Genomic DNA, 27,767 nt, shown 5'->3' with positions numbered 1-27,767 from the left:
CATAACAATTTGTAGGCTAACAAGAAGCACCCCTCTATCAGGCCAGATAACCCAACCACCACACATGTCCAGACCAGTTTTCTTCTATTTCTAAAAATACAATCTCCAAGAAGCAGGAACAGATGATACATGTCTGATCTCAGCACTTAGCCATAAGGAGGAGGATGGCCTGTTCATTTGAGACCAGCCTGATCTATGTCATGGTTTTGAGACCAACAAAGACTACATACCATAACTGTGTTTCAAACCAACCAACCAACCAGGAATATGAGCCTCTGCTTTGAGACATTACTGATCTGTAAACAGGCTGGCCTTAAATTCAGAGATCCACCTGCCTCTGCCTTCTGAGAGCTGGGATTAAAGTGTGCGCCACCACTGCCCTGCTTGTTCTTTATTACTTTCAGTCGACTTTAGAAAATAGCATCAGTTTGTGCCAATTACAGTTTATTGTCCAGCAAACACAAAACATAGTGTACTACAATTATCAGACAAAAGAATAGTTATTTTATAGAGAAAAATTGAGAATGTAGATATATTTTTTCTTTTAAACATTTTCTTTCATGTAGATTTTAATATCCCATTACTTATGATTGTAGTGAATGATTATAAAATGGGGCTAAGAGAAATTAACAGATATTAAAAAAGAAATTATAAAAAAGACTTAAGAAGAATAGCCTATAGTTTTTTAGAACACATAAACCATATAATAATATTTTATACACACATATACGTATAATATATATGTTACAGTTTTCTTTCCAGTAAAAAATCTCTTTATTGTGGAAAACTGTCAACATAGATGAAACTGGAAAGAATAGTATAGTGAAATTCCACATATTCATCCTCATCTTAAGAAGTTACAAACATACAGACATACAGCCAATCTTTTTTTTTTTTAATTTCCTACCTCTACTCCTGAGAAATAGTTTTAAGCAATTACTAACATATGATTCTATTTATCCAGGTATCTTATTCATTCCTCATCCATTTATTTTCTGGGCTTTGAACTCAAGACTTTGCACATGCTAAGCAAGAGATGTTCCCCTGAGCCACAGATCTAGCATCAGTAATTTCATATAGGAAATCTGAATATGTTTTATAGGTGCACTTGCTATACAATTTATTGTTTATTTAAGTTGAGGTGTGAAGTATAAACTTGTGCTTAAACTCATAGCTTTCTTTGGCTCATCTGTGAAGTAATAAGTCAACCAGACAGACTCAGATCCAATCAGATAATATTCCAATTTACTTCTGCATCTTCAAAAAGTCAGGATTATTCGGATGCTGATAATAATAATAAAACAACAATAAATACAATTTATATGAACATTTATCCAAAGTCCACAGGTTGTTTTTCTTTTCACTTTAGAGTTTGAGCTTATATTTCTTTAGAGAAATATGTACTATTAACATATACTATTTATATGCAGTAACGGGGTTCATTATGACATTTTAATGCATGTATACAATGTTCTTTGACCATATTCACCCTCATTCCCCTCTCTTGTTTCATTCTCATTCCTTCTTTTAGTAGATGCATGCCCACATTGTTAAGAATCATTTCTTCTATTTTATCATCTTTCTCCATTCATGGCGTTAATAATGTTTGTGACAGTGTTAATAGACTGGGGGAAAGTGGGAACTTTGACACGACAGAGTGAGGCCCTTGTTGCTGGTGGTGCTGTCAAGAATTAAGGCGTACTAGCTGGGGAATGAGGCTTTAGTGTTGGGAAGTCACCACTCATGGCAAAGTAGGACATCAAAGGAGCGAGGTTGATGTGCTCCGAGTCATCCTGATGGTATAAACAAGGACAGAAACCCTATCTCAGAGACCACAGCAGGAGCTGAAGAAGGCTGGCCGATGCTGGGTGCCATGCCTACGCATGCTCTTTACCCAGGAAGTGGAAGTTAGATGGACTGTGGAGTGAGTCATTGTGTCCCTTTGCTTTCTCGTCACCTCCTTTCGTCTGTGTAGTGAGGAAGGCAGGAGGACTTTCCCTCTCACGGGATTCCTGTGCCTGTGTGGAGATGGCCACCTGTCCATCTGTAGATAGTTAGGTGGTTCCCTCAGGGCCAGTGAGGGAATATGAAACTCACCTCAGGTGGACCTATATCTAAGCTTCTGCTCAACCACTAGTTGCTTAAGAATTCCTTGTGGAATATGGGAGATTTGGCCATCTTCTAACAATGCAGCGTGACGCTTTTCACTTGGCTACTACCACGTAGTAGTCCTTGTGGATATCTTCTGTGACTGGGAACTTAGGAGAAAAGGGGTTGTGGTAGAGGAGCTGTGAACCCCAGTTTCTCAGACCTCTCAACCCAACTCCTAACTTGAGGAAAACTGTGGGCATATTGAGATTTACAAGATATTGCAGGGTTCATCTATTAAATTTACATAATATAGTTATAAAAATAACCATTTTTTCTCTCTTTCTTGAACTTTTTGATATGGAGTGACTAATGGGAAATTTCAAAGTGGTAAAGTACGTGTCACTGGGATATTGTCTCCTGGTTCTTCTCCATGAAATAACCTGAGTCCTTACCCCATGGACCTAATTTTTTTTCTGTAGCATTTATTTTCTGCTTCCAGCTCCCATCACTTCCACTTTAATTTAGGCTCCTCCACTTTAATTATCCCTCTTCTTTTTTTGCCATGTCTTCTAAGTTCTTTGCCCTATTTCTCTTTTAAATATCATTGTTCTTGGTGTCCACTCTTTGCTTCTATTAATGAAGGCTGTAAATTAACTAAAATGATTCATCCCAGTCTTACCCAGCCCCCAACCTCTAGGAATCCCTCATTTGGAGCATTGTTATAAATTAATACCTAGGAACCAATACTGAGACACAGTCCTGTAGATGTAACCAACCGTCTTATTAAATAAGAAACACAGGACCAATGCAAAGAAGAAAGCCAAGAGGTTAGAGCTAAGAGCTAAAACCTTACCCTTCCTCCTGCAGTGGTCCTACCTCTCCGAACCAGAACTACTTCCTGTGTTAAAGTCTTTATATAGAGTTTCTGTTCTGCCTTCTCATTGGTTGTAAACCCAACCACATGACCGCCTCATCATGGCCTGTCTGTATAGACCTCCAGGTTTTCTATGGCTGGTATTGAGATTAAAGGCATGTGTCTCCAATACTGGCTGTATCCCTGAACACACAGAGACTTACCTATCTCTGCCTACCAAGTGCTGGGATTACAAGCGTACGCCACCACTGCCCTGCTTTCCTATGGCTTGCTAATAGCTCTGACCCCCAGGCAACTTTATTTATTAACACAGTCCAGCTAAGCTAAGCTTGTTGGGTAAAGGGATCTTACAGGAGCCCCAGGATAAGGCAAGGCAGAGAGAGCTGAATTCCTGTGTATACCTGCTACTCTGCTCATACCTCAGTGGTTGCACAGGACTCTGACTGTGAAAGCCCTTTGACAAATCACAGAAAATGATTCTAGACTTAGGCACACTGGACCAGGGGAACCTACCATTGTACTATAGAAATCTTTCCTTCTAGGGAACAACTGGCTTGAGTTAACAATTGTGAGAGGGAAAACATCTGTCATTGTATGCCACTACTGTCTACTGCATACCATAGAACACTGTATTGCAGAAATGGAAGCCTTTCTCTTTTCCAAATGGCTACTATTTGATCTGTTAAGAAATCTAGTAATCAGAAGAGACATCTGGTTAGTTGTTAGGTTAAATAGAAATCATAAAGGTTGGGGTTAGAAAGATGGCTCACTGTGTAGGAGCATTTGATGTCCTTGCACAGGAACCAGGTTCAGTTCCCAGTACCCACATCGGATGGCTCACAAATGCCTGTAATTCTAGTTCCGGGGATCTGACATCCTATCTTGGCTTCCTTAGGCAGCTACATGCACATAGTGCACATACGCACACACACAGACACATGAACACACACACATACACACATGTGCTCACAAAACAAAATGACATAAATAAAAAATCATAAAGGATTTCTAAACCACTCAGTCATAGACTTGGCAGTTTACCTTTTTCCTTGGTTCATCAGGTCAATCGCCTCATTGATTTTGTCAAAAGGTAGGGTATGGGTCACCAGTATGTCCAGATTGAACTTCTTATTTTTGTAGTCAGTAACCAGGTTTGGGACAGAATCTACACTTTTCCAACCTGTAATTAGGCCACAATGCCATTATGAAGAAAGGCGTGTCATTTGATGTACAGAAGTAGTTTAATGTTTCTCCTTTAAAGACATCTTTATGAATTCATACACGTACATAATACACCTTGCTAATATCTCCTCTCCCTGAGTTCTCGCTCTTGTTACCTGCCCTACCTCCTGCTGGTGCTCTTCTAGTTCAATGTCTTTTTCGTTTATTTAAATCTAGATAAGTGTGTTTGTTGAAGGGGTGAAATTACTGGGTCAGATTTGGGTTGCTTTAAATACATTAAGCTTAAGCTTTGCTCCATCTTTAATTTTATGGATTTATTGTATTTAAATTTTTTTCTTTGCCAGGCAGTGGTAGCACATGCCTTTAATCCCAGAACTCAGAAGCAGAGGCAGGTAGATCTCTGAGTACAAGGCCAGCCTGGTCTACAGAGTGAGTTCTAGGATATCTAGGGCTACAAAGAGAAACCCTGTCTCAAAAAAAACAAAAACAAAAAACTAAAATAAGTAAATAAATAAATAATAAAGTTTTTCTTTATAAGAAAAATTCAAGATTATTATCCACTCTTTCTAAGAATTATCTTAATTAGACCAATTCCCCCTTTGTTCCTTTCAGCTGATTGGCTCATTTCAATACCTCTTGGAATTTTTTCTTTTCTTTTGAGATAGGTTCTTGTCATGCAGCTTGGGTAGGCCTTGAACTCAGTATATGAAGGATTACCTCAAACTCATGATCCATCTGCTTCATCCTCTTGAGTGATGAGATTACAGGCTTGCACCACTAACCTCAGCTACTGAATTTCAAATTCGTAATCATAGTCACATTTCCATGCAAACGTCATTTACTTCTCAAAAATTGGAATAGTTTTGATATACTCAATGTTTATAAAAATTATTATTCTTTTCAAAATTCAATAATCTTAAATAGTTTCATATATTGACAAGGAAAATGAAAAACTCTAAAGAAAAAACTGACCACCAAAGAACGTTCCATTTATAGAACGGCCCATTATAAAGTCCACAGTGGATATATTCATTTCTTCAACCTTTGCTCCAACCACAGTACATGATCCCCAGCCAAATATCGTGCACTCCACCGCTGCTTTCTGAAATGTCAAACAGAAGATTACCTGGGCAAGCAGAGAAATAAACAGGAACTCTGGTGTGGCTATATACAGTGCTCCAGGGAAACTTTGTACAATGTTGCCAGTTACATAATAGGTTCAAGTTAAGAAGGCCATCACATTATCTGATTGAACCTTGAGGCTTTAGTGTTCTGTTACATGTAAAACCCACAAAAATCATTCTTTTTTGTTTTCTTTTGTATTTTGAGACAGGGTTTCTCTGTGCAACCCTGACTGTCCTGGAACTTGTTCTGTATACCAGGCTGGCCTAAGACTCAGAGATCCACCTGCTTCTGTCTCCCAAGCACTGGGATTAAAGGTGTGCGCCTCCACATCTGCCTTAAAAAATAATCTTAATAGTACCAAAAGTATATTAAAAGGAAATGGTACATAGTTTACCCTGTACACATACCATTGTTTGGCTGCAACGTATAACATGAATACTGAGAAACATGAACTTTAATCAGTAATGATTTGGCAATCTACCACAAACATTTACTGGGCCTGTGATGAAAATATTGAAAAATATGAAAAGAGTAAATGATTCCGTAGCGTCTGTGTGGCCTGACCTCCTGCTAGGTGAACTGCTTTTTTCTCTCTCCAGATGTTTTCTTGTTCAAAGTTTTATTGCCAAAGTCATAAATGAGAAGCATCAAACATTGCTCAGTGGTGGAGAGGCACACATTGAATACTTAGACTTAAAAGTAGGATAAATATGGAGAGATGCTATTTAAAACTGAGCAAAAATACTAGAAAATTATACTTTGTTTCCCTACGTTCTTTAGCCTACAGTTAGGATGTATCCTGCTTGTTATGTCTGCTCTAGTTGAGATTGTGAGGCCGTGAATTTGAACTTGGTTGATTGCTGTTGAGTCTCCACATGAAAGAGCAACCCAAGAGATTTAGACATAAACTATAATCATTGACTGAGACAGAGAAGATTGTAAATCTGGGGTTGATATAAAAATGCTAAGAATTGAAAGTGTAAATTTCATTGTGGAAGACCATTCCATGTAGAAGCCATTAGGCAAACAGGTAAGTATTTTAAATATTTTGAGACTCATATAGAAGACAGGTGTAAACTTTGTTCATATACTTTGTGGCCAATTTGATTTTGAACTTTTGGGGTGATACTTTTACAAAAATCTTTGTTGGCTTCACATTGCTGAGCACTGCATCAGCTCCTGCCTCCAGGTTCCTGTCCTGTGTGAGTTTCTGTCCTGGCTTCATTCAAAGATGGACTACAGTGTGGAAGTGTAAGCCAGATAAACCCTTCCCTCCCCATGGAGGAATGGTGTTTCATCACAGCAATAGAAACCCTAACTAAGGCAAAGTCTAGTGCCAGCTGTCATGTTAAATAAAGCAATGTGGCTGGTAGGTCGCCTCCCACTGTAGAATCGGAGCCCTGGGAAGAGCAGAATGGATATGAGCACTGCAGCTGCAGGGCGGGAAGCCCAGAACACAGGGCACAGCACAGAGAAGAGCCTTGAGTATGTGCTGTCCTCAGTAGCAGCCAGTGTTTCCAGCTTTTACCACCCACTAGCTGCTGTCAGGTGGTTTGTGTGTGGCTGGTGAGTGGCTTTCTTCCCGGCTCCATTCCCTTTCAGAGAGTGCACAAGTCAGGTAAGACCCAGGGAAAGAAACAGTACAAGGTCTGTTTCTTTCCAGCTTTTACTTCTTTAACCACCTCTAGGAGGAGGGTTAGTAACCAGGCTGCACGACAGTGTCACTCACATGGAAAAACATCACAACTGCTTCTCACCCACATTACTGAACCAAGAAGAAAAAAGGCAAATAACTTAGCTGATAAACTCCTTGTTCATTTCATCCACAAACAAACAAAAATAAAATCAGTATCTTGAGCAAGTACAATCTAGGTGATTATTTCCTGAGAAATAAAGCGGCTCACTACTACAATTGAAAACTACAGAGATGACCTGTCTGTGGTGGGTGGTTCATCGTCTTTTTTTATTCGACTTGATAGAGGCAGAGAACTTCTCTAGCTAAGCAAAAATAAAGGAAGCCCTAAGTTTCCTGTTAGAAATAATTGGAATCATCATGGAAAACAAAGTTGGAAAGTATTATTTTCTTCCTAAGAAGAGATGTCAAAAGAACAAACACGTGGAGATAAGTGGCATGGCTGCTCACATTGGGGGCCTGAACTCAGAGGTCACACTGGTGTTTGGGACATGCTGTGACTTGGACTCGATGTGACTGTGCAAGGATTCATGCATTGGTCTTCTGCCTGGCAGTGTTGATAACTGGTGGGATCTTTAAGAGGCCTAATGGACACATGTGCTCCCACCACAGTCCATTGCATGTGGGGTGATGCAGGAGAGTCTCACCTGAGTTGGCCCTGTGCTGTTTAGATGTTTTTAGTTTCCAAAATGTAAGCAAAACACACCTTTCTCTTAAACACCAGAATCACAGGTAGTTCATTATAGTAACATAAAATGGACTAATACAAAGGCCACAGCAGCGAGCTTGGACAGAAAGTGGCAGAGGGAGTAGTTGATAATTTATAGTTGACAATTCTTTTCTTTCTGGCCCTTGAAAATCTTAATATGAGGAGGACCTCTACTGTTATAGACTTGGCTCACTTTCCCTTATTATTTGGTGATTAAAGAACATATTAGAAGTAAGATGCAATGGCTGAGGATGGGGAGAGAAATGCACATACCAAGGTCTGAGCTGTTCCTGCACAGTCAAGGGAGAAATCCACACCTCCATTGGTCAGTTCAGTGATGACATCCTGGATGGGTTTATCTAGGTCCTTGGGATTAAGGCAGTCAGTGGCTCCCAGGGCCTTGGCTTTTGGAAACTTCTCGCTGTTGATGTCAATAGCAATGATTCTGGAAGCACCTGCCATTTTACATCCAATTACTGCAGAAAGACCTACACAGCCCAGGCCAAAGACAGCACAGGTAGAGCCAGGGGTGACCTGCAGGCAGAAAAAGTGCAGCATGACTTAGAGCTGCTGCTCTTAGCTTTTTCTTTCATAGGAGAGGGAGAGATGACTCAGACACATACATTAAAAAATGTCTGTTATAAAGCTAGGATGTATCCAATGGTGAGAATCTGCCAATGTGAAGACAGATGCATTCCTACCAAACTTTGTAAAAGTTTTTAAGGGCCATTAAGCTATCAGTTCATAAGGAGAAAACCGAAGTGGAAAGAATTCCCTTATTTCACTTTGCCCTTCAGTGGTGTTAGAAAACAGTTAAAAGGCCCACGCACTCTAAAGGAGTTGTTTTTTCCCTCATTGAAACTGGGTGAGAGGTAAATTGGCATCTATAGTTCTAGTGGACCTTATTTTGCTGTGCTGTTTTTGAATGACGATTAATATTTCTATAAATTTTATAAATATTTCTATAAATGGTTACACTTGATTATTCCAGATTGTCACTTTATTTAGGTGGGATGAAGTCCAAATATCTTTTCATGGAACTGAAGGATGCTCATTTGCTTGTTGGAGACACGTTCTCACTAGTAGGCCACAGTGGCCTTGACCTTGAGATCATCTTGCTTAGGCCTCTATATAGTACTGTATAGTACGGGCATGTGATACCATCCTTGGTAAATTTTTGGTGACTCCTGTCCCTTTCAGTGTCATTTCCCTTTCCATGATTTTCCACAACAGCCATATATGGTATACTTTTCTCTCACGGTGTCTCAATTTCCTCTTCCTGAATCCAGCCAGCGTACTTTCCATCCCATTTCCTTAGAATAGATCCTATCCTTCTAGGCCTGGCCTAAACAACAGTCTCTCCATGAAACTGGTCTTGATTCTTCAGTCAGAAGTCAGGGCTGTTTTGCTTTTCTTATACCATACACAATACTTTATAACCCCCGCTCCCTTTCTTGGTTTGGTTTTGAAACAGGTATCACATTGTAGACCTAGCTGACCTGGAAGTCACTATTTAGCCAGCACTGGCCTCATGGTGATTCTCTGGCCTCAGTCTCTTGAATGCTGGGAATCTGAGTATGAGCCACCATGGCTGGCCAGTGTTTTAATGCAGAGGCTTGTTTAATCTCCTGCATTATTGAGGATTCATAGATACCGAGTCCTTGATGAAGGGCTTCTTACATTGACTTAAAATATGGTAAGAGAAGTCATGTAGTTGGCACAAATTCTTAGAAGAGTGGCAGAAAATATGACACAGAGAAAAGCTTAATTAGTATTTTCTGATGAGTATTAGAAACTGTTTAGATTACAGAATAAGCACAAAGAAGAGATAAAATCTGTCCATGGGACATGTTGATGTCAACTAATTTGGAAGCATAATTAGTAAGGAGCACAGATGTTGCACATTTTTACTTTATGCAGCAGGGAAAGACAGACTTTTGAGTAAACTGTGCTGAAAAAATTGATAACAACATGCAAAACAAAATTAGACTTCCTTTTTTTTTTTTTTTTTTTTTTTTTGAGACAAGGATCTCTCTGTATAGCTCTGGCTGTCTTGAACTCACTATGTAGATCGGGGTAGCCTCAAATCCACAGAGATTCATATGCCTCTGCCTCCTAGTGTGATCAAAGGCATGTGCCACCATGCCCAATTGACTCTTATACCATATACAAATTCAGCTCACAGTGGGTTAAACACTTAAATGCAACAGATAAAGCTATAAATCTGCTAGAAGAAACATAAGGCAAAGTATTCATGACCATGATCTACACAGTGATTTCTTGAATCTTACTCTAAAGAGCACAGGAGCTGGGACAAAGATCACAAGATCAAACAAGGCCATTGTGGGCTTCCTAGTGAGGCCCTGTCTCCAAAACCAGAACAAAACAAAGAAATTGAAGCATGGGAAACAAAAGAAAAATAGATGAATGAGATTATATCAGTCTAATAATTTGAGTAACCAAGGAGACAGACAACAGAATTGAGAAAACCTATGAAATGGGAGAATATATTTTCAAACCATACAGCCAACTCAGTGCTAATACCAAAAACATCTGAGGAAATTTACCCAGAATGGTGACTATCAGCAGCAGCTAATCTATACTTAAATATTGCTGGAGATACAAGTAAAGGTTTTTTTTACTATGAGAAGGTAATTTTGTGAGGAAATAGGTATGTTATTTTATAATTTAACCATCCACCCACCCACCCATCCATCCATCCATCCATCCATCTATCTATCTATCTATCTATCTATCTATCTATCTATCTATCTATCTCTGCCTGTCTATCAGAATACCACATTATATCAGTTTGTATGTCATAACATCAGAACTCCATATATAATTTCCATTAATTAAAATCATTCAAGGAACTGAAGAGAGGGCTCAGTGGTTAAGAGCACCTGCTGTTCTTGTAGAGGATCCAGGTTTGATTCCCAGCCCTCACATGGGAGCTCACAAACATCTGTAACTCCAGTTATAGGGAATTGGATACCCTCTTCTGATCCACAGGCACATATATTCTATAGTGCATATACATGCAGGCAATATACTCAGATACATAAAATAAATACATTTTATGAGAAGTTAAAAAAATACCCAAACCATCAAAATCTAAATTCAAAGCAGAAGTCCAGCATGGTGTGGCTCTTGCCTGTAATTCTGGCACTTGGAAGGCAGAGTCAGTAGGACCTAGGACCAGGGGTTTGAGGGCAGCCTGGTAGATGTAGTGGTGGTGGGAGCAGTGAATGAGTGAGCTACAGATAGACAGATGATGATGATAGATAGATAGATAGATAGATAGATAGATAGATAGATAGATAGATAGATGGATAGAAATGTTAAGGAATATTTGTTTACACTGTAAAGTTGTATCTTTGCCAAGGCACCTTCTGATTGGCTTAATAAAGAGCTGAATGGCCAATAGCTGGGCAGGAAGAGGTTAGATGGCACTTCTGGGACAGAGAGGACTCTGGGAAGAAGAAAGACAGACTTGCCAGCTGGCTGCAGAGGAAACAGCGTGGGCAGTATGGAGAGATGAGGTAATGAACCACATGACAGAATGAAGATGAAAATAAATGGGTTAATATAAGTCATAAGAGCTAGTGGGACAAGCCTAAGCTAAGGTCAAGCTTTCAGAATTAATAAGTCTCCATGTCACTATTTGTGAGCTGGTGGCCCAAAGAAAAACCCAACTACATAGATAGTGATAGGCTTTACTTATATCTAATATATCTGGTGGGGTCATCAGGGAGAGATGGGGCTTCTTTGCTGGAGTGCTTAAGGGATGTCTGAAGTATCCACCTAAGAAATCTTTTTGTTTTAAAACTATCTTCTCTCTTTGTTTGTAACCTAGTCAGCCTTGCAAGAGTGTTCAAATCCTAATAGGACCCCAGGAACACATCTTGCAAGAACATAATCTCTTGAAGCCACAAGGGGTTGAGAAATGGGTAAATTCTTATTGATTGAGGGAGAATAATCTACAGAATCAGGGAGAAAGCGGGGTGACCAAATGGAGATAGGTGGGGTTTCTCCATTTGCTGTTGTCAGCAGATGAGCATTCATATTTAGAGGTCATGTTTAAATGAACTTTATTTAAATCAGGGCACATCTATATGTAGCCTGCTAAACCAATTTTTATATATGCAATACAACTTAATATGCTCACAACTACTGATACTATTATTTAGAGACATCTAATAGCCCACATAAAATCACAGAGGCTGAAATGGAGATGTAGCTCATTGGTACAGCATCTTTCTAGCAGGTGCAGAGCCTTGGGTTCAATCAATCCTCAGTACGTGGAAAAAGAAAATCACAGAGGCAACAAATGATACAGCTAATTATAGTGGCAATAAGCAATGTAGCCAGATTGTGAAGACAGTTCTTCTAACTTCTTTATATAACGTTGTCTCCCGGTAACCTCTGTTTGCAGACAGCATAGCATTTACCTTGGCAGTGTTTATGGCAGCCCCGTAGCCTGATGAGAACCCACATCCAATCAGACAAACTCTCTCCAAGTTTGCGTCATCATCGACTCTGGCAAGATTGGCTTCTGAAACTACAGTGTACTGAGAGAATGAACTGACTCCCATGAAATGGTAAATTGGTTTTTCTTTGCAGGTGAATCTGCTTGTTCTGTCTTCCATGAGCTCTTGTTCAGTATTGGGGCATTTAAAGTTCCTAGAAAAAGAAAAGGACACAGTTATCATATATTTGTCATGAATGTTTTATGGAATCAAACGGCAAAGTTGGGAAAATAATTTGGTACTTTTCACATCATACATAGTATTTTTGAGCTATTTTAGTGTAAATACCAACAAACTTCTGTTGAGTGCTTTTTGTGTGTCAAGAGCTCTTTTAAGGGCTATATTGTTAACTCACGTTTTTTTTTTTTTCTGATAGAAAGTTCAAGTAAAACTAAAAATAGATTAGTACAATGATCCTCCATGTACTCCAATGACCTTCCATCTTAATTAACTGTCCAGTCAAGTTTCACCTGCCACCTTCCATAATACACACATCTCCCACATCATATCATTTTATTTGTATTGAGATATCTCAGTACATATTTCTAAAGGATTCCTTTAAGTCGGCATATTGCATTTTATTAAGATGTCATTTTAAATTTATATCTCCCATATTGTAATTTCCTTGTGGATAACTGGAGTCGTCAGTCCTGAATTTCTCTCCTTATGAGTGTTGCTGGTTGTTCTACTGAAAGCTGGTTTAACACAACTCTCTGTTTCAGCCTTTCCTCTTAAATTAGAAGTTTTTATTGAAATGTCTGATTCAGATTTCACATTTTTTGGGGGGAATACTTCAGAGGTGGTGTGATGTACCTTGAGGGCTCATTGCATCTTATTATTTCTCTTTTTATACTGTTAGAATTCATGGCCATTGTCTAAATTCATCATTTCATTAAGAATTTCCAAAAGTATAGTTTTAATCCAGCCTTGCAAACTGACATTAGTATCTTCTTGTAGATAGTGAAACAGAGGCATGGATATGAGTAATAAGGCTTTAACTTATTTTTGTAAAAGATTTGCCTATTATGTGTGTGTATGTGTGTGAGTATATATGTGCCACATGTGTGTAGGTGTCACAGAGGCCAGGAGAGGGAGCTCCTAGAACTGGAGTTATAGGTGGTTATGAGTCACTGTGTGGATGTGGGTAACTGAACCCAAGTCCTCTGCACTTTTAACTGCTGAGCGATCTCTCCAGCCCAGGTTTTAACTTCCTAAATAACAAGCTTCAATCAGCATTCAGGACAAATGCATCTTTCTATGGCCTCAATAAAATAAGTCTGAGGTGGTTGGGTAGTGGTGGTGTACGTCTTTAATCCGAGCACTCGGGAGGCAGAGCTAGGTGGATCTCTGTGAGTTTGTGACCAGCCTGGTCTATAGAGCGAGATCCAGGACAGGCACCAAAACTACACAGAGAAACCCTGACTTGAAAAGACAAAAACAACACAAACAAAACAAAACAAAACAATCAATCTGAGGTGACTAAGATTCACAACCATTGAGCCACAGTGTCTGTGTGAAAAACCTGAGTTCAGTATCTGAAGCTGTGTGTCCCTGGAGAAAACTACTGTGCTTCTACATATTCATTCTCCCTCTCCTAGAAGTACATACAAGTTTAACTTGGAATTTATCATTCCAGTGATGTGTTTACACTTTTGTTACATACACATGTAACCATAAATCCTGGTACTGTCTTTCTGTGACACACTATATAATACATCCTTTAGCATCTTACTTCTTTCTATTAACATGTGTGTAAAATTAGGTTAATATGTATATTTTAAGACTAGCTATTTTCATTATATTGTATTTCATTATGTTACTATATAGCAGTAGATAAACCTATTCTTTCACTGAAGGACACTCCTGTGGTTGTTCTTATAAACCATGTGATTGAACATTTTAGCATGTTTCTCTTCCTGTGTGTTTGGAACAATGTCTTATAGGCACATAGAAGTAGAATTAGTCAGGGAAAGTTCTCATCCTTTCACCTCCATTTATGTTTGGCCAGTGTGTCCAAGACAGTCATACCTACTTACACTCTTATTAACAGTCAGGGGGGACTTACCGGATTTTCCCACAGAGGTTTGTAAGAGGACTCAGACAGAACTTGCACTTTTTACACTGCGGTGCAAAGAATGGAATTACTTTGTCACCTAGAAAGAAAGGCTGCATGTTAGATGGTACCTAAGATGTAGTCATAGTTTCTGAAGCATGGCTATGATATGAACTGGTGGTAGAGAACTTGCCTATTTATGCAAGGTCTCAGGCTTGATTCCCAGCCCTAAAAAACTTTCTCTCAGATAAATCAGTGGAAAACACCCCCCCCTTTATTTTATTTTATTTTATTTTATTTTATTTTATTTTATTTTTTTGGTTTTTCGAGACAGGGTTTCTCTGTGTAGCTTTGTGCCTTTCCTGGAACTCACTTTGGTAGCCCAGGCTGGCCTCGAACTTACAGAGATCTGCCTGGCTTTGCCTCCCAAGTGCTGGGATTAAAGGCGTGCACCACCACCACCTAGTGAAAACACCCTTTTTTTATAGTTATACATTTTATATTCAACAAAAATATAGTATTTCAGGAGAATAGAGGACTGTGAGTTCTTTCAAGTACTGCACTCTTTTCTTTCTTAATCTGCTCAGCAGCCAAGTAACAGCCTGTACTGGTATTGGCAGGTACAGAGTTCTGGCTGGGAATATGTTCACTGAAGTTTCTTGAGTATGACTGTTTACTGCCTTCCCAAATGCTCTGTATTGAGTGTATAGAGAGCATCCTTGTAGGACAGAGGAGGTGGGACATGCTAGGCTAGAGGTAGAACACAGACTTTATATCACTGCCCATTTTGTACCATTCTGATTCACTTTAAAATCCCATATTTTCTAGCTCTCCATCCAGTTTCTGTTTGGTTCTTTGATGACCAACGTTGGTGTATGGCAGTCAAAACATTGCTAATGTTATTATTTTACTTCTCACATCTGCTGTTTTAGAAAAGAGAAAAAAAACATTATAACTGTCCCCAGTCACACAGCTAGTAAGTGGCAGAGTCAGGACTAAAGGTTGACACTGGTCATACCTTCAAGGGTGAAGGTTTTGAGGGAGCAATCTGTTTCTGTGAGCATAGTATATATGTTTATATATATGTTATAAAATATGATCCACTGGTTTGCTTCAGGGTATTGTGTTTTATCTTAGGAACTTCTAAAATAGCACTTCAACTAACATTTACATGTGTGTGATGCTTTTCCCTTAAGCCTCCTGCAAGCCTTCACTCTACATAACCATAAAGTAAATTTCCATTTCACATGGAGGAAGTATCTGTGAGCCATGGAAGCTTCAGTTTACACTAACCCTATAGCTGTGCTTTATATGACAACTTCTTTGTTTGTGTAAATAAATGGTGGTATTTCCAGGATTTTACGAGGCTGTTCTGGTTTCAAATATTCCGCTTCCTTGTTATGCCCTGACAGATGGCTTGTGTCACTGTTTCTCTGGGAAAGATGAACTCTGTAAGCAAAGCCCAGACATCCTAAAAAGCAAAGGCAGTTGTGAGGAGCCATCACAGGAAAGGCTGGGAATTTCTAGTCCATTGAAATCAGTAGGTGAAATACCCGGTTTGAAGTTGGTCACTCCTGGCCCAACGCTTTCTACAATTCCTGCACACTCATGGCCAAGAACTACTGGGAAGAGCACTTTCTTCTGAGGGTTGGTAGCGTTGATGTCCGTTGGGCACACACACATGGCAATTACCTACAAAGCAAGACAGACTTGAGCTGTGTTTTGTGGCTGTGCTCTTAGGCCCAGTGGTATCTTGAAGCATTACAGCAGCCCAAATATTCAGTAAAAGAATTATAGTTTGAAAAAAAGGGACATATATAATTTACTAGGCTATATTTCTTTCTTCCTGGAGTCCAGTTTAATTTTCTAATTTTCATTGTTGCTGGGGAAAAAAGCCAGTGTTGGTGATACTGTCTCTAGGAGAGGAAAAATCAAAGGTAAAAGGGATGAGAGAATGCACACCAGGCAGTGGGGAGAACATGGGTCTACATGGCTTGTTCTACTCTGTGGAGACTGCAGGAAGTAAAGTGGAGGTAATAAATCTTCTGTAGTAAAGAGCAACTATGTCCCAATCTCTCTTCAACTGGTCCCAGTATGATTCTTCAGATTCGTCCGTGAGGCTTCTTCGTGCACCCTCCCACACAAACCTGTGATAGGTTGGTCCAGAGGAGAAGTGGATAACTTTGGACTTCCTGTTAATGGTTCTGTTCTACTCCTCCCTACTGACCCAACCCTAATCCTGTCTATTGACACCTGTGACCTCTGTGGCCCAGGGATGCTCTCCAGGTTCTCAACCTCCTTTGCTTTGGACCTGCTTCTCTTTCTCCCCTTTTTAAAAAATATCACTTTCCCATAATTAGCATTTTGAAAACAAAAAGAAAACCTAATTCTAATCCAAAGTTAAGTTACTTTGCTGATTCTTAGGGTTGGTATCAATATTAAGATAGTTGAATTAAATTTCAAGCCCACTATACAAAAGCATGATGTAGTGGTTTAGAAGAAAATACCCCCCCCCCCAAGAAAGTGACACTATTAAGAAGAGTGTCTTTGTTGGAGGAAGTATGTCATTGTGGAGGTGGGGTTTGAGGTCTCATATATGCTTAAGCCACACCCAGTGTCTCAGATCACTTCCTGTTGCGAGTGAGTCAAGATGTAGACCTCTCAGCTCCTTCTCTAGCATCATGCATGCTGCCTTGCTTCCTGCCATGATGATAATGGACTAAACCTCTGAACTGTAAGTAGCTATCACAATTAAATATTTTCCTTTATAAGAGTTGCTATTGTCATGGTGTCTCTTCATAGCAATAGGAATCCTAACTAAGACATATGATAATGCCTCTTATTAAACCTGGATCTAAAAATAAAGCTGCCCCTAGGGGAAAGTCAACATTTAGTTCAGGGCCATATCTGTATTGCTCAGCTAAAGTCCCTACTCACCTGAATTCGAACTTCACGAGCCCTAGGGGGAGACACTTCAACTTCTTCAATGCAAAGGGGACTGCCTGTTTCCCAGGCAACGGCTGCCTTGCATGTAATAACCTGAAAGAGAGAGGAAGGAGAGAGGTGAGAGAGAGAATAGTGGTGAGGGAAGGGAGGGAAAGATAGAATAAGATGATTTTGTCCAAAAAAGCCAATGCCGTAACTATATGAAAAAGAAGTTTGTGACTAGATGCATGTATACTTACAATATTTCCAGGAGAAGATATCTTAACAGAAGTTAATTTCTGTGTTATAGCCATTGTAATATTTATATTTTGAAGAAACAAATGTATGAAAACTTATCCTAATACCATGCCTACATATTTATCTCTATAGCAAAGAAGATACAATTATAAGGCTTAAAGTTTTGGTAGATGGCCAGTGGGCATTTGCACTCTAAAGTACCTGAGCTCAGGTCATTAGCATAGGTATGATTTACTACTGGAGTGTGGTCATTGGACCAACAGGTATTCCTGTCACTCTGGAACTGTTAGAGAAGAACGTCCCACCCTAAACCCACTAACTTGAGTTTAACTGAGGTCTCCAGATGGTAAGATATCTGGGAAGTGAGGCTTACACAGTCAGTTTATCAGTAGAATGTAAGTTCAATAGAAATTGTTCTCTTTCTAGAATTGAGTTAAAGTGCATGAAAAGAAACCAAATGCCTAATTAATTAATTCCTATATTAATTTTTTCAGTCTCAAATTACATTTTTAATTTCAAATATAAGTAAAATTGAAAGGAAGTCTATAATCCTTTGTCCTTACTACAACCTGTACTGTTGATATAAAATTTTTTGACCATTTGAAAACGTGCTTCTCAATTGTTCTTTGCAATATAAAATGTTATTTTTTATATTACAAATGCAAAGTACATTAATTATAATAGGTTTTGAAAATAGAAGACAAAGAAATCCATCTCTACTTTTATCATTTTCTTCCTCCTTATGTTGAAAAACCTTTGGATGTCCTCACATGGGGGCATACACATAGCATTTTGCAATCTACTTTGTCCCATCCGTTCCCATGTTTTAAATACATACTCTGCAGTGATGGTTAGAGCATAGACAACTTCATTTTCCCCCTGCCACCATGTAAATAATATGTGAGTACCCTAGAAGACTCTTCAGCAAATGCAGAGTTGTTTTTCCTTAGAACAGATTTCTAGCTTATGGACAGTTCCTACCCTTTAGTTGACTTTAAATCGCTGTGCCTTGAGTGTGACCCAGAAGGAAGCATCTCCAGCCAATGTGCAGAGACACAAAAGAAGCAGAAGCCAAATGCAGACATAGGTTATGTACTTACCTTTCCCTTGGTGCCCATCTTCCTTAGGCAGCTTGTTTTGGAAGTGTCTTTCTGACTGGCCTTTCACCTCTACCCAGAATGCTCTGTGTCCTGTACTGAGGACTCTGAATAAATAATAGCAATCCTGCTGGCTGGTTGTCCAATCACAGCCCTGCCTGACTCCTGCTGTGACATTTGTACTGTCATAGTTCATCTACAAACTCATCGCTCCCAGCTGGCACCAAGACTTTTTTTTAATTAGCTCTTTTCTTATCTTTTATTACAGTATATTAAGTAGAGGATAGTGCACTAGTGTAAGGCTGAGTCACAAATAACTACTAATCAAAGGTATTTCAATCGCTCTGGAGCGTCCCTCTCACCTGTTCTTCTCTTCTACATCCGGATAATTTCCTTGCAATTTGTGATTTTACTGCATATTTTGCTTCCCTATCTAATAGTTTAGTTTTGTTTATTACTAAGTTTGTGTGAATAGACTCATATATCTGTATATCCTTCCATGTGTCTCCCCCTTAATTCCCTTTGCTGATCGTTCCCAGTGCCTTTGTTTATTTATTTTATGTGTATGGGTGTTTTGACTGCATCTGTGTGTAGCACCTGGGGGCTTGGTGTCCATGCGAGCCAGAGGGATTGTCAGAGCTCATAGGATTGGAGTCATAGACAGTTGTGAGCTGCCATTTAGGTTCTAGGAATTGAACCAGCTCCTCTGGAAGAGTGGCCAGTACTCTTAATTGCTGAGCCATCTTTCCAGTCATCCACTGCCTTTGATTGTAGTTTATTTTTCTTATTGTTGAGCATTACACTGTTTCAACTCACCATAATTTATGCATCCCTCCCTTTTATGCTGTTTTTTCTTTTTGCTCATGGTGAGTCAGTGTCTGCATAAAATTTCTCTTCGTGAGCCTTGCTGCACATGCTTGAGTCTGCTGAGGGGACATTCAGGACTGGTGCAGCCAGCACATACTAACACGGCAACACTGACTGTTGGAACATGGAAACATTTTTGTTTCAGGTGCTAAAAAGCCACTGGCTCCAGAGCTGCCCGAGTCGCCTTTAGCTGCTGCAGTCAGGGAGTCCTGTACTCACTGTTGGGGAACAACTCTCATTGCCCCTGTGGATGTGCGGGCCTGACAAGCAGTCCCAGCGGCTCTGGGTCTCACAGTGTCCTCCACAGACAGCAGTGCCTCAGCCCCTGAGGACCAGTGCCTAGTGCCTGCCTGACCTGGACCCTGGCCACTGATGCCGTGGGCCAGAGTCATTTATGATGGCTGTTTGAGACAAGGAATGTCTCCAACCGACTACCAACTCAATTAAAAAATTATATTTTATTTTTAGATTTACAACCTTAGACCTATGTATAAAATCATGCATCCATCCTCAGACAATGAGTGGAAGAGTTCACATCTCCCAAGTTCCTCCTGCTGCATCTTCTCTAAAGTTCTGCCCTACAGCTGACTAGTTTTCCCTCTGTAGTCTGGCTGTAATCCGACTGCGTCCTGATTGACAGCTCTTTTGGCTGCTGTGGGAATGGCCAGATGTGCAACTGTGATGGTCAAAGTGACTCATGTTTACAAACTAACTGGACTTATGAGTGACAGGATGGAGAAACTCATGCTTAGTCACCAGACTTAAATTTGATCCTATGATGGTACGTAAGGATACATAATTCTTTATGATCTTTGTTTCCCTGACTATCATTGAGGATAAGCAGTTTGGTGTTCTGGAGTCAGGTCACAGTGCTTATCAGTTGGTTAATGAGAGATTCATAAAGGTCATTGTTACACAGTTTTCATTTCTTATAGTACTTTTTGCTTTGCATATTTAAAATTGTTTATTACATTTAGTGTGTATGTATGTGTATATGTGTATGTATTTCAGTGTGTGTGTGTGTGTGTGTGTGTGTGTGTGTGTGTGTGTGTGTGTGTGTAGGCTGGGAGAACCTGAAGGGCTAAATTCTCTCCCTTAACTGTAATGGGCTCTGGGAATTGAACTCAAGTGGTCGGCTTGGAGGCAATCGTCTTTACCTGCTGAACCATCTCGCCGACCCTGCTTTACATATTTTACATTTTGATCATATGAAAGCTCTGCATTCTGTGTATTAAAAGTTTAGTATGGCCGGCGGTGGTGGCACATGCCTTTAATGCCAGCACTCGGGAGGCAGAGCCAGGCGGATCTCTGTGAGTTCGAGGCCAGCCTGGGCTACCAAGTGAGCTCCAGGAAAGGCGCAAAGCTACACAGAGAAACCCTGTCTCGAAAAACCAAAAAAAAAAAAAAAAAAAAAAAAAGTTTAATATGTTTTTGCCAGCATTCCTTGTTGGTGTGGTTCTCTTTAGCTATGTCAATCTTTTTCATGTTCCCATAGTATTCACTCACTCTTCTTGACTTCAGTAGTTTAATGTTGAATAAAGGTATTTTGTCCAACTTTTTAAAGTACACAGCATGTTTTCTCTGCCACATGTTTATTTTTTGTTGCTGTTCTTTTGAGACAAGTTTTCTCTACATAGCCCTGGCTATCCTGGAACTCAGTATGTAGACAAGACTGGTTTCAAACTCAGAGATCTGCCTGCCTCTGCCTTCTGAGTGCTGGTTTGTTTGATTTTATAGCATGCCTGGCCTATTCCACTTTTCAGGACCCCATCCTTCATTTTGTAATTCACTGGGTTCCATCTTTATCCTTCTACTTAAACATTTTTAAAAAGGTTATTAGTAGTCTCCTTGTAAATCAAACTAAACCTTCCAAACACCTATCCTTTTGTAAAATTTCTCTGTAGCAGTGAGCTTTTCTATAACCCTTATCATCTCTGTGTTCATTATACTGTAGTTCTTCCTTCCTTCTTCTTCCTCCCTTCCTTCTTTCTTTCCTTCCTCCCTCCTTCCCTCCCTCCCTCTCCTCCTTCTTTTCCATCTTCCTTCCTCCATCCCACTCTCCCTTCTCTCCATCCAATCCTCCATCCTCTTCCTTCTCATCTCCCTCTCCTTCCTTCCAACTTCCCTGGTGCTTTAGACTGGACCTGCTAATTGCTTGTAGACATCTCTATTTCAAGTGTTTATGTTCACAAAACAATCCGTCTCCTTTTTTCAAACTTGAAAATAGCTCTCTCTTACTGTGACTTTGACATGAGAGTCTGTATTCTTTTTCTCATGGTTCCCAAGCTCCCTTGGCTGTCCTCTCTACAGCACTGACCAGCTCTGTGCACCCCCTTTCATTTCCGTCTTCCCACTGTTACTAATCTGCAGATAGGCTTCTCATTATTTCTTGTTTGCACTGTGGTAGTAATCTTGATATGGAGTCTCCTGTTGGCACAGCTCTGTCTGCAGTCCCTGTTTCTAAACACTAGATTCATATTCCTAGTCGTTTCCTTTTAAAAACCTTTTCTCTCTCCTTCTCTAGTTTTTAAAAAGTCAGATACCTCTTCTAGTCTAAAAGTATTCAGAGTTCTCTAAGTTTTTCCAAATAACCTCAAACCCCACTCAGGTGTTCACGAACACTTATCCACACACTAAACTATGTTAACCCTTACCCTTGAGGGTCCTGACTCGTGTTCTGCTGCCTAGTGCATTCTGCCCTCCTCTGACCCTCTTGCTTCTGTGCTGACCTAAGTAGAGCTCTCCCACAGCTGTCCCTCCTACTAGACTCTGCGGTAGCCATCAGCCATATAGGCTCTGTCTTCCCTACTCCGTACTCGCCCACTCTTTAGGCACACCGAGATAGCCACATGAGCCCCAACTGATTTCCTGTTCATGTTCTGTTATTTGTACCTGCCTGTACAACCCCATCTACTACAAGAAGAAGCTTCTATGATGTCTGGTGAGCTAGGCATGATCTGTGGGTATAGTAGTATGTCATTAGGATTGAGATGGCATTTTATATGCCGTTCCTAGAGAATTTCAGGGTCCTGGAAAACACCAGGTACTATGTAAATGCCGGTCAAGTTATGCGTCTGCCGAGGGATCACAATGAACATGAACACAGATAGGCATCAATACACCTTCCCATGTGCTTGTGGTGCTGCATTTCCATCACCGTCTTTGATTGCTTTCTCTCTCTCTCTCTCTCTCTCTCTCTTTCTTTCTTTCTTTTTTCTTTCTTTCTTTTTCTTTATTTTTACACAGGATCTTTCTATGTGGCTCTGGCTGTCCTGGAATTCACTGTGTAAACCAGACTACCCTTGAACTGACAGAGATCCATCTGTCTATCTCTTCCTCCTGAGTTCTGGGATTAAAGATGTGCCAAACTCTGCCAGGTTTTCAACAGCTTCTTTGGAAGTAAGTGTAAACTGAAGTTCCCAGAACAAAGCCATGGATGTGTTGAAGGGTCTGCAAGTGGGAGGACCAGGACTTGATTCCTAGAAGCCATGTTCTAGGCCCATGCTGGCCATGGTGGCATTTGCTTGTGATCTCAGCACTGGAGTGGCAGAGACAGAGGCTCCCTGTGGTTCACCGGCCAGCTAGCCTGGTCTCCTTGGTGAGTCTAGACCAATGGGAGACCCTACCTCAAGGTCAAGGGGGTGAACAGTGTTCCAGAAGATGACACTTGACATTGTCCTCTGTCCTCCAGCTGCACATGTGTGTGTGCCCACACCACTTCCACCACATACCCACACCACCATCACACACACACACTCACACATGTGTGCCCACACCACTTCCCCACCGGGCACACACACACTCACACATGTGTGCCCACACCACTTCCCCACTGGGCACACACACACTCACACATGTGCCCACACCACTTCCCACGCACACACACACTCACACGTGTGCCCACACCACTTCCCCCACCGGGCACACACACACTCACACCTGTGTGCCCACACCACTTCCCCACTGGGCACACACACACTCACACATGTGTGCCCACACCACTTCCTCCATCAGGCACACACACACTCACACCTGTGCCCCACCACTCCCCCACCAGCACACACACACTCACACGTGTGCCCACACCACTTCCCCCACCGGGCACACACACACTCACATATGTGTGCCCACACCACTTCCCCCATCAGTACACACACACTCACATATGTGTGCCCACACCACTTCCCCACTGGGCACACACACACTCACACATGAGTGTCCACACTACTTCCCCACTGGGCGCACACACACTCACACATGCATCAAAAGAATGACATCATTGTTCATAACAAAGAGGGATCTTGGGGGGCGGGGCATAGCAGCAGTAGCAGGACTCAGAGAAGAGCACAGGGAAACTGTAGACCAGGCCTGATGAGCTGTGATGGGGGAAAAGGCCAAGGAGCGATTCTGTGAAGGGCTGGGACCCGGGGAAAATCAAACCCTTTCCTGATTTTAAGCACTATCAACACATGAATTCTGTGGTGTGTCAAGGTTCTGTTACTTGCCAATATTATTTCATTTTCTTAATAGATTTGCAGAGGGGCTAAGAAAATGAGAAGAAATGGAAAACATTTTGAAGAGCAAAGGTAAGCTCTTCAGAGAATGTCTCCATGGATACTCTTTAGTTCTTGCCTTATTTTCTGAAGCCGCACATCTGTATCACCCCTGTGCCTGTCCCAGTCATCCTCTGTAGCAATCTGCCAGTACCCTTGAGAAACCAAGCTTAGAAGTGTCACTCACTGGATCTTCCTGTTCCTTAAAGATCCTTCCTCTAAGTCCATGTCATCTGGCTGGCAGTTCTAGTGACTTCCCCAAAGCTCCAGCCAAAATAGCAGTAGAATTTCAGGGTAAGGTTCAGAGTCTAATATTAAATTCTATCTAATCCATCTATCTACCACCTACTTACCTATCATTCATATATGTATGTATATACATATGTATGTATGTACGTATTTATCTATCTACCTATCATCTATTTATGTATGTATGTATGTATCTATCTATCTATCTATCATCTATTTACATAGTATCTATCTAGAACAGTACAATTTGTGGAGTGGTAGCTCTCTGGTCCTGGTCCAAAGGTTCTAGGACTGTGTCTTCTATGTTGGTTCTTCTGGGTAATGTTTCTCCCAAATTGAAGACTAATCTTTTGTTTTGTTTTGTTTTGTTTTTCACCTACAACTGATTTTGTCACTTGTCATACATACATGTGCTTGTAACCCAAGGGTAGTCATTAATTCATAGAGAACGTATGATATAAAACTACATGGAAGAAAAGAGAGGTCAGTTTACTATGTAAGTAACATGAAGCCACTATGTAGCTTCCATAATTCTGGAAGTCATTCTGTTCAGGTTAAATGACTTTTTCCCTTGTGCCATCCAGGATGTTGAGAATTCAGTGGCAGGTCTGATTCCCAGAAAACAGACTCTGAAGTACCCGTTCTGGCAAGGACTCTATTGAGTTCCTATCCAGGGACCTTTGTTCCTGCCATCTCAGTCTCAAGGGAAAAGAGAAGCCGTGTCTCTCTTGAGGGTTACTTTTATAATGGGATTGGTTCATATTATAAATTGTTTGCTGTTTAGCTAATTCATATAGATAAAAGTGTTGCTTGCTTTTGTTTAGTGAGACCTACCTATCTGTCATAGTACGAGGCATTTCATACGTAAAATACAGCAATGTTTGTTTAGTGGAGCAATGGTTTGAAGTCTGTTTGATTACAAAGTTCATATCTATCACCAAGCTACTGCTTTGGCAGTTTTAGGCATTTGATAAAATTTGGACTCTGTAATTTTCCTCTCTTTTATTACTGGTTAATAGATTTCTAGACTCTGGGACATTGTTCAGTTCACATTTATTATTTAAGTTAATAATTGCCTGCTGATGTTAGCTTACTGTCTTGGTTAGAACTCTGGAATAAAGGTTAAATTTCTCATCTTCAGATGAGTATATACAGTTACTTTAATATTGAAGTATTAAATACAATTTTCCTAATCCCTCAGGTTTCAGCTTATTCCTTCCCTCTCCTAATTTGTCAAACTGGATTCAGGCTCTTTGTGCCACAAGCCTCCTGTGCCTTTCCTTCACAGTCCTTCTGCTCTCACGCTCACACTTGACATGCTCAGTGGTACCCCTACTGCATCCAGTGATTTCTCTTGGCAGAATGTTGTATCCAGAATTTAGATGGAACCATGGGATTCTGCAACACTGACAAACAACACAAACTATGTGTTTATTGAAGGCCACAGCAAGAAACTGGACAGATACATCTGAGCTGCCTGGAAGCAAAGTCAGCATCATGGGCTGTTCTTCCAGGGGAAAGGTCAGAGTGTGGAAGACTTGGAATGAGATGCACAAGCACTAAATATCACATACATCTTATTTAATACTAATGAAATATAAAATGAACAGTTATAGCCAGTACACTTTTTGTATCCTATGAATGTTAAAAAACAAAGCACAGGGGCTGGAGAGATGGCTCAGAGGTTAAGAGCACTGCTTGCTCTTCAAAGGTCCTGAGTTCAATTCCCAGCAACCACATGGTGACTCACAACCATCTGTAATGAGATCTGGTGCCCCCTTCTGGCCTGTGGGGATATGTATAGACAGAACAATGTATACATAATAAATAAATAAATTTAAAAAAAACAACAACAAAAAAAAACAAAGCCAGCCTGGGCTACCAAGTGAGTCCCAGGAAAGGCACAAAGCTACACAGAGAAACCCTGTCTCGAAAAAAAAAAAAAAAAAAAACAAAAAAAAACAAAGCACAGCTACTAAAACATATAAGAAGGCTGTCTATGGATGTAAGTAATTCGAGAAATCCACGGAGTCTGCTTAAAGGGTGAAGGAATTTATCAGGGAGTAAAACTCACTACAGCATGGGAGATTTATTGTAGGGTCCTGGAAAGCTGAAGTACAGTTCAACGCTGTTCTGCTGCTGAGATGGTCTGCACCATCCAGCTCACAAGTGAGAGAGAAGATAGCCTACCTGTGTCTCTGGTCTTAAGGGTAGCCCTGAGCCACGCCCTGGGGGCAGGTACTTTAAGGTCATAGGTAGGTAGGACAGTTACCTGCTACATCTCTGGGGCCAGTGTTTCAAGGCCTTAGACAGAACAGCTATCCACTATATGTAAGCCTTGTGTCCAGGTCTCTTCCATGCCTACAAGCTTAATTGGTATTGAAAATTCACTTCAATATTTAAAATCTGTCTTTCAGTCCAAAATAAGTCCACTTTTAAATTCTGGCTTTTCTAATATTTTTTGCATTTTGTGATTAACTACCTGTGTGTGCATGCATTTGTTTGTTTTTTGTTTTTGTTTTTCGAGACAGGGTTTCTCTGTGTAGCTTTGGAGCCTGTCCTGGAACTCACTCTGTAGCCCAGGCTGGCCTCGAACTCACAGAGATCCACCCGGCTCTGCTTCCCGAGTGCTGGGATTAAAGGCGTGCGCCACCACCGCCTGGCCCACATGCATTTGTTATCAGTTTTTCTCATGAGACTGAAAGCTTTATGAAGGTAAGAACTGTGTCTGCTTTGTTCAAATCATACACACGATGCCCGCCTAACAACAGAGCCTGGCCTTGAGTCGTTATACAAGTTATTTACTGATTGTTGAATGAGTGGGGTCAGATGACCCATCTTTAGTGAGAGGCCAGATTTGGCCTCTTCAGCAAGACTGGGAATGGTGTTTAAAAGTCTCTAATCGCTGAAGACACTACACACCGGTGGCAGGACACAGAGACATCATGCTGGAATTGGGCTGGATGTTTCCTCCTTGCTGGCTAGCTTTCACAGTGTGGGAAGTGCTTTACATGCGTCTAGGGGAGAAAAGTCACGACAGCCACACTCAGTTGTAGACCCTGAGTGTTACATTACTGACTTTCTGTGCCCGTGTGTGTGCGTCAGTGGCTGTGAGGAGGTGGCCAGCTGCTTTCTGATTGGATTGACACTCACTCCAAAGGAGGCATTTCATGTGTGGTATGTAAAGTAAAGCTGCTGGAAGTCAGTGGCTGTGGTGATTGTATCACCTGCTGGGGAAGCTCGTACTGTTTTGTTAAGCAGACATTTTGTGCTTGTCAGATGCCTTCTCAATAGCTATCTTTATGCCTATGTATAGAGACTACTCATCACTAGAGAGCTCTTCAGTCCTTGGTGCTGGCTGCTGTCCATCCTTTATGCTTGTGATAGTCAGTTTTCCATCACTCTCACAATCAGATAAGGTGAGAACTTTTTAAAAAGAGGAAAGTTTGGTGGATGTGGTAGTGCACGTGAGTAATCCAAGTTCTCAAGAGGACGAGGAAGGAGGGGTGAGAATCCGAGGCTACCTTGTGGTGTAGAGTAATATCCTAGGTGCAAGGAGGGT

The 27,767-nt window shown here is 40.7% G+C and overlaps 1 protein-coding gene across 1 annotated transcript; it reads right to left on the bottom strand.

Moving 5' to 3' along the window:
* Window positions 1–427: 427 nt before the first annotated feature.
* On the bottom strand, window positions 428–18,638 carry LOC114687378 (all-trans-retinol dehydrogenase [NAD(+)] ADH4). The gene is made up of 9 exons (XM_028862034.2): window positions 18,540–18,638; window positions 17,194–17,295; window positions 15,810–15,948; window positions 14,269–14,356; window positions 12,126–12,357; window positions 7,948–8,208; window positions 5,120–5,249; window positions 4,007–4,145; window positions 428–1,284 (listed from the first exon to the last, which is right to left on the bottom strand). The coding sequence occupies exons 1-9, from the start codon at window positions 18,555–18,557 to the stop codon at window positions 1,260–1,262; spliced, it is 1,134 nt and encodes a 377-aa protein (XP_028717867.1). The 5' UTR covers window positions 18,558–18,638; the 3' UTR covers window positions 428–1,259.
* Between the last annotated feature and the right edge of the window lie 9,129 nt (window positions 18,639–27,767).

Source organism: Peromyscus leucopus, chromosome 6 (assembly GCF_004664715.2).
Source record: "Peromyscus leucopus breed LL Stock chromosome 6, UCI_PerLeu_2.1, whole genome shotgun sequence".
Lineage (NCBI taxonomy): Eukaryota > Metazoa > Chordata > Mammalia > Rodentia > Cricetidae > Peromyscus > Peromyscus leucopus.
The sequence above is the reverse complement of the archived record's forward strand: the minus strand, read 5'-3'. Positions and strand labels throughout refer to the sequence as shown.

Coding starts and splice junctions, on each gene's coding strand:
- LOC114687378 (XM_028862034.2), bottom strand. Junction 14,357..15,809: donor AGTGACCAACTTCAAACCGG/GTATTTCACCTA, acceptor CTTTCTTTCTAG/GTGACAAAGTAATTCCATTC. Junction 5,250..7,947: donor CAGGAACAGCTCAGACCTTG/GTATGTGCATTT, acceptor TTGACATTTCAG/AAAGCAGCGGTGGAGTGCAC.